The 6876-nt window shown below is 52.4% G+C and overlaps 3 protein-coding genes across 8 annotated transcripts in view; 1 reads left to right on the top strand and 2 right to left on the bottom strand.

Moving 5' to 3' along the window:
- zgc:153012 (uncharacterized protein LOC777626 homolog) overlaps nt 1-3568 on the bottom strand; it is a 47403-nt gene extending 43835 nt beyond the window's left edge. For 2 of the 6 annotated variants that reach the window (XM_048619985.1, XM_048619984.1), the window contains exons 1-2: nt 2238-3568; nt 190-371 (exon numbers count right to left, since the gene is read on the bottom strand). In XM_048619985.1, coding sequence (XP_048475942.1) covers nt 190-371; nt 2238-3145 — 1090 coding nt within the window. In that variant the 5' untranslated portion in view covers nt 3146-3568. The remainder of the gene's footprint in view (nt 1-189; nt 372-2237) is intronic. The other 4 variants (XM_048619986.1, XM_048619987.1, XM_048619988.1 and 1 more) reach the window with 3 other exon arrangements.
- Nucleotides 1-6876, bottom strand: part of LOC109925754 (ephrin type-B receptor 4-like) — a 190249-nt gene that overhangs the window by 71997 nt on the left and 111376 nt on the right. The gene's annotated exons all lie outside the window — the stretch shown is intronic.
- LOC109921900 (phosphatidylinositol 4,5-bisphosphate 3-kinase catalytic subunit alpha isoform-like) overlaps nt 3463-6876 on the top strand; it is a 28116-nt gene continuing 24702 nt past the window's right edge. The window contains 1 exon segment of the mRNA XM_048620044.1: nt 3463-3533. Coding sequence (XP_048476001.1) covers nt 3463-3533 — 71 coding nt within the window.

The raw sequence follows: 6876 nt of genomic DNA, 5'->3' as shown, positions 1-6876 counted from the left end.
CTCACTGGGGGAATGCTGTTCCACGAGATCAGTTGGAGCTGACCTCTCTCAGCCTTCCAGAGGATTAGGGTTCCACAACACCCACCAACCGAGGGGCCAATGTGCCTCCGGCCGAGGCTGTTGTGCCCCCCAGCTCCCTCCCTGCCACCTGAAACAAAGGCCAGACTGAAAACAGGAGGGTGGCCGTACCTGTCATCATCGCTGTCCGGGTGCGTTCCAACCGACAGCATGGACTTGGCCAGCGTCTGCATGGGCGAGACGAAGCGGAGAGAGCTGGCGGCACTGGGCTCGGAGGCACGGGTCTTTCTGGAAGGGCTACCATCCTGGGCAGAGGGGGCCGGCAAGACAGACATGGATCGAGGCTCAGAAAACTGGCAGGAGAGAGAGACAGAGAGAGAGAGACAGACAGAGAGAGAGAGCGAGAGGGTCACAGAGAGCGAGGGAGAGAGAGAGAGAGAGAGACAGGAGTCACTTCACAATGACTGCGCTGACAGGCTGCTCACAATTACGCACGAAGGTGAGGAAGCGGTCTTGGAAACTCTGGCTGAAGCACTGTGCTCCCTTCCCAGCACCGCACCTTAGGAAAGATGTTCAGACCTTTGGGTGAGGTGCAGAGGAAGGCGACTCGAATAAGACTCGGGACAAGGGACTTCCACCGACGTGGAAATAACTGGGATTGCTCTCCTCAGAGAGGGAGAAAGGTCAGGGGACATCTAGTACAGGCGTTCCAAAACCACAAGGGGTTTCAATGAGAGCAGACAAAGGGACACTTTACATCAGCGGTAGAGTCAGTAACCAGAGTGGGGCAGATGCAGGGGAGATCGATGCCAACGAAGCGGAGGATGCAAGAGCTTGTGTTCTGGAAGGCCACATGAAAGGTCACACCGATATATTTTAAAAGGAGGGTAGGGAAATGGAATTTGGGCCAATACTTTAGAGAGTCCCGCAGAGAGAAGAGAGGGCGGGATAACCCTTTCAAAAGAGCTGACACAGTCTGGACAGGGTGAATGGCCTCCTCCGGTGGCTCAGCCTTCTGCAATTTGGGAGGGAGAGATAGCACAGAGCAAATTCTCTGTAAGGGCCTGAGAAGGAGAGGGAAGACAGGGGACGGACCCTCTCAAATGGCCTCAGTACCAGCTCACTGGGGTTTTATTATAACACAGTACGCTGCTTCTTTCTATGGGCCTGGCTTCCCCCATTCCTGACAGGGCACTGAGAGCCCATTCAGCGCTGCTGCACAGTAACCTTTTGGCAGGAGACCAGTGTAAATATTTTGAATAGACACAAGGAGAGGCACGAGTGTGTTTTAACAGACTCCACAGCACTCATGGGGCTCATTCGGGAGGGACGCTGGGTCACCTGAAACAGTCCAGTCAAACACTCCACCAGAGCGGGCAGTCACGTGGTGGGTAAGAGGGGAGGGCTGGGAGACAGGAGAAGACTCCAAACATCGCCGGTCAGTGACCTTGGTGATTGGAGACCACAAAGCAAAGCCAAAGACCAGCACGGAGGGAGGAAATGTACACACTCAAGGAGCCTGACACCATCCGAATAAAGCAGTCCAGCTTGATCTGCACCCCTGCTCACCACCATAAACATCCAATCAGTAGCAGCAGTGCGTACCATCTACAAATCGTGCTACAGAGACTTGCCTGTGATCCTCAGACAGCACCTTCCAAACCCACAACCACTTCCATCTTAGAAAGACAAGGCCAGCAGGTACACGGGAACACTACCCCCTGCAATTTCCCCTCCGAGCCACTCACCACCCTGACTTGGAAATATATCGGCCGTTCAGTGTCACGGGGTCAAAAATCCTACAATTCCCTCCGAGGGTGTCCCTACAGCACACAGACTGCAGTGGGTAGCTCACCACCAACTTCGCAAGGGGGCAATTAGGGATGGGGTAATAAACGTAGAAGCAGGTTATTGCAGAGGCTGGAATCTCTACTGAAAACAAAAAACACTGGAAATCACAGCGGGTCAGGCAGAGTCCATGGAGAGAGGACAAGCCAACGTTTCAAGTCTCAATGACTCTTTAGAGCTGATGAGGAGTCATCTGTCCTGGATACGTTAGCTTGCTCGTTCTCTCACTCTCTCTCTCTCCATGGACTCTGCCTGACCCGATGTGATTTCTGGCACTTTTGGTTTTCAGTACAGGGTGATAAATATGGGGCCCAGCCAGTGACGCCCGCGCCCTGTACAATTTCCAACAGGAACCTGGCTCCCAGACCCACCTGCGGCCCCCCGCACTTGCCTTTCTCAGTCCCCCCTGGTCTCCCGAGGAGGGCTGCTTCACATTCGATGGTGGCTGCTCAGGCGGAGGTGAGGCCGTCTCTGCGGTGCCAGCCTTGGCTCCATGTGGCTGGTTGGCAGGGTGGGGCCTCGCTGCTACATCCCCCTTCTCCTGGGGTGTCATGCTCGCGTTGCCGCCTGTGCCGGGAGCCCCGTGGGGCTGGGGGGGTGAGGGTGAGGAGGAGGAGACGACGATGGCCCCAGGCGGAGAGTCCAGGCTCAGGGTCTTGGCCGCCTGCAGGAGCACGTGCAGGGTGTCGGTGGCTCGGGCCCTCGGAGCCTCAGCCAGGGGGGAGCCCTGGCTCTTGGGGGCGTGCGGCCTGGGCCAGAGCTGGCTCACTGCCCTGTGGGCGATCAGGGCGCCGAAATCCGGGTGCGAGTCCAGGGAGTTGACGTGACGGCCACCATCCAGCACCTTGGCCAGCCCGTGGCCGTCCAGCTCGCGGTCGTACAGGTCCACGCAGGTCCAGCGGCCCCGGCGGTACGGCTCACCCAGCCCATGATCCAGCTTCACCACCCGGAAGCGAGAGCTGCAGGGGCTGGGGGACGGCGGCGGGGGGGACTTGGTCCCGGGGAGTGCCCCCGCCGGCCCCGTATCCTTCGGCACCTCACCGGCCTCTCCGCCGGCAGCTGGCTGCCCTGCCATTGCTGGCGGCGGCTTAGTCCGATCGTCCTTGCCCGGCGGCTCAGTCTCGGTGGAGGGGCCAAAGCCTAGCCCTCCGTTGATCGCGGCCGGCCTCCCGGCCTCTGCCTCGCCGTTCAGTGGCTCCTTCAGCCCTTCCCCGCTGCCGCCGTCGTAGTCGGAGGTGACGCTGGTGATCTGGAAGCCACTCTTCTTCTTCCCGATCATTTCCGCGGTGGCTGCACGTGACCCTCAGCTCCTCGCCATCTCCAAACGGCAGAAAGACACACACACACACACACACACGCATGCACGCACGCACGCACTCTCTCTCTCTTTCCTCCCAAAGTGAAGGCAAACGGCGCAGGAAGGGCGAGAGAGAGAGAGAGAGAGGAGGTGAGGACACCCTCTCCCCTCGGGCGTTACCAAGCGCCGGTCTCACTGCCCACTGGCATCCTGTGAGCCGGCGGAATTCCTCCACATCTCTGCCGGAAGATGCAAGCCGATGGGGCCTTTAGCTGGCAATTGGCCGGGACCGAGGCACCATGAGAGCAGCTGATGGACTCCAGCGGAAATCTCCCTGGCTCGCAGCGGGTACAGCCAGAACTCTCCTCGGGTTTGATTTTTTTTAAAACAAAATCGACCTGCAGAGTCACAGAGAGAGAGAGTGTGAGAGAGAGAAGCAGGTGAGTTCCTTCAGACCCAACACACACAACCTGATCCATTCAAAAACAACAAGTACAGAAGGCCATTCCATCATCATGTCCGTACTGCCTCTAATTTGGCCTCCCCTCTATTCTTACTCCTCTTCTCCAGCCCAGAACAGTCTTCCTGCTCCAATCATTGACCAAAACTCCCTTTCAAAACTGCTATCAAATCTGCTTCCCGCAACTTTTCAGGCAACATACTGTATTTTGTAGCCTATGTACAAAATTTGTCCCCGGCTCCCCTCTGCTGTTCTCAACAATTCAAACCCAAGGAGTGGGGTTGAACGGAAGAAGGCCACTCATCTAGACATGATATCTGCTGGTTACCCAACCACCTGCCAGTGGACATACTTGTTCCCTCACTGGCAGCACCTTCAAGTTCAGGCTCACAATAGTGTAACCACGTCCATGAACAGCAGAGTGCCTCACAGTCAATTTACAATAAAAACAGCAGGGCTGGCAACAGCTTGGGGAGGTGGGGCACAGACACAGAGACTCAGGCGGAGGGGGAAAGCAGAGACAGATACACAGTTAATAGAATCATAGAATCCCTACAGTGTGGAAACAGGCCCTGCGGCCCAACAAGTCCACACCAACCCTTGGAGCATCCCACCCAGACCTATCCCCTATAACCCACACACCCCTGAACACTATGGGCAATTTAGCACGGCCAATCCACTTACCCTGCACATCTTTGGACTGTGGGAGGAAACCAGAGCACCCGGAGGAAACCCACGCAGACATGGGGAGAATGTGCAAACTCCTCACAGACAGTCGCCTGAGGGTGGAATCGAACCCGGGTCCCTGGCGCTGTGAGGCTGCAGTGCTAACCACTGAGCCACAGTTAATGCGCTGCTTGGTCTAATAAGCAGTGAGAGTACTCTTCCAAAGAAGTGTCATATTGAAGTCAGTACATCAAATCACTTTCATGCTTCCACAGATGCTGGTGGACCTGCTGAGTTTTTCCTGCACACACTTTTTTGTTTTGATTTCAGGTCTCCAGCAATCGCAAGGCCTTCGCATTTTGAAGTCATGCTTTGATGCCTGAAATGTGGCAGTCAGTTTTTACACAACAAGCTCCCACAAACAGCAATCAACTCGTCTTTTCCCTACAACTAACTGGCCACTACCACTTGACTGTCGGTGGGAGCCTGCAGTGCACAAAAGTACAAGCCCCTTTTCCTATTTGATCAGTACACTAAAAGTATATAAACAGCAGTGCTGCACTTTGCAACATGCTGAGGCGCTACATAAATCCAATTCTCTCCATAAGCGCCTCAATTTTGTGCAGCAGTACACGTTCTCCACCTCACCTCCTCAGCCCCAGGAACAGCAATCCCAAATTCATGGAAATTCCCGTTCTCATCTCTCAAATAGGAATTCAAAGGTTGCAACATTTCAATTTTTAGCTTTGACATTTCGGCTTTCAAAGATCTTCTTTTCCAAATTTAAATAATCATAAATTAGAAGCGATAATGAAGATGAACATAAAGTTGGACAGGATAAATTTGGATGAAATGTAAATGCCATCCATAAAACTGGAGAGATTTGGAAGCAATCGAATAAACTCGGGTGGAATTTCAGAATTGGTGCAGCACAGGAGGAGACTGCTCGGCCCATCGTGTCTACACCAGCCCCTGGAATAAGCAATTTACTTAACGACACTCTCCTGCCTTCTCCCTGTAACCCTGCATTTCCTCCTTTTCAGATAGGTGACTATCTCCCTTCTGAATGCCCCAACTGCACCAGCCTCCACCACATTCGCAGGCAGTGCATTCCAGACCCTAACCACTCGCACCAGCAAAGCTTTCTCTCACGTGGTTCTGACTTCCTTTGCTAAGTTTTTGTTTTAAACTCTCTGCCCTCTTGTCCTCGATTCCTTCACAAATAGGAGCTGTTTCCCCCTCTTTACTTGGTCCAGATCCCAGGCGGTTTTGAACACCTCTGACAAATTGTTTTGCAATGTTTTTGTCTCCACAGGAAACAATGCCAACTTTTCCAATTAAACTTCCCAACTGAAGAACAGCAAACCTTTTATTTTCTGGCACCTATGGAACCAGAGGTGGGCCCAGTTGTTTAAATATTCCGGATAATCAAGAGGTCGACATAATCATTGTAAAAACACACATTAAGTAACAGGAACGCAATGCAGGGGGCATATACATCACTGTTATACTTTATTTACCGCATGAATCACTGAAATAATAATGCAACTATGCCTTAAAGCTTACAGAGAGCCTTCTCACTCGCACCCTCAACTGACTATTTGGATATCGTGAAAATACAGTAAGCTTCCAGTATTTCAAGTATCTAACTTTTGCCAGTTTATCCAGAGTGTCAGTTCAGAAGATGCCGTTAAATACAATGTTTGCTGTGCCTCATCCTTGGAATTTTCTTGTAAAGCTTTCTTGCACCTTCTATCTGATGCCTTCACCATCTTTCCTAAAATGAGATGCTCAGAACTGGACACGGACACAACACCCCCTCTAGTTGAGGCCTGAACTCATTTCTTGCCCAAGCTTATAATCACCTTGCTCTTGCACTCTACACCCTTGTTAATAAAACCAAAGCTATTGTGCACTCATTGTGCTGCCTGTCCTGCAACAACTTAGGCACACAGAGACTCAGGCATCTCTGCTATTCCATGCTTAAAGTTACTTTTTGTTTATATTACCTCTCTATGTTCTTTCTACCAAAATGATTAATTACACAACAAGGTCATCAGTGACCTGACCCTTCGTTCCAGCAACCTATGCCCTCCTTAAGATCCACACCATCATTTCTCAAATCATCTGCAAATTTCAAAATTGTAGATATTTTCTAATCAAGCTGTTCAGAGATGGGATTACAGATGGGAGCAGCTGGAAGTTGAACACAGTCACCCTGGCCCAGAGGTAGGGGCACTATCACTGCTGCTCCAAGAGCTCCACCACATCCATTAATACATGTCAGGGGGGACGAGGGTCCCAACGCTGATCTCCTGGGAATTCCACCATGATTTTCCCCCAGACGGATAGTTAAATGCAATGGAACAAAGGTTAAGAGTGATACGGGCCAAACACAGGCAAACGGGGCTAATTCAGTTTAGGAAACCTGGTGGACATAGACGAGTTGGACTGAAGGGTCAGTTTCTGTGCTGCATGACTCTACATTTAGGAGACACTCGGCGGGCAAGGGGGATAGACTCGAGTGACGTTAGGGGGAAAGGGGGATAGACTCGAGTGACGTCAGGGGGAAAGGGGGATAGACTCG

Source organism: Rhincodon typus, chromosome 45 (genome assembly GCF_021869965.1).
Source record: "Rhincodon typus isolate 14 chromosome 45, sRhiTyp1.1, whole genome shotgun sequence".
Classification (NCBI taxonomy): domain Eukaryota; kingdom Metazoa; phylum Chordata; class Chondrichthyes; order Orectolobiformes; family Rhincodontidae; genus Rhincodon; species Rhincodon typus.
This window is presented reverse-complemented; position numbering and strand designations above follow the sequence as displayed.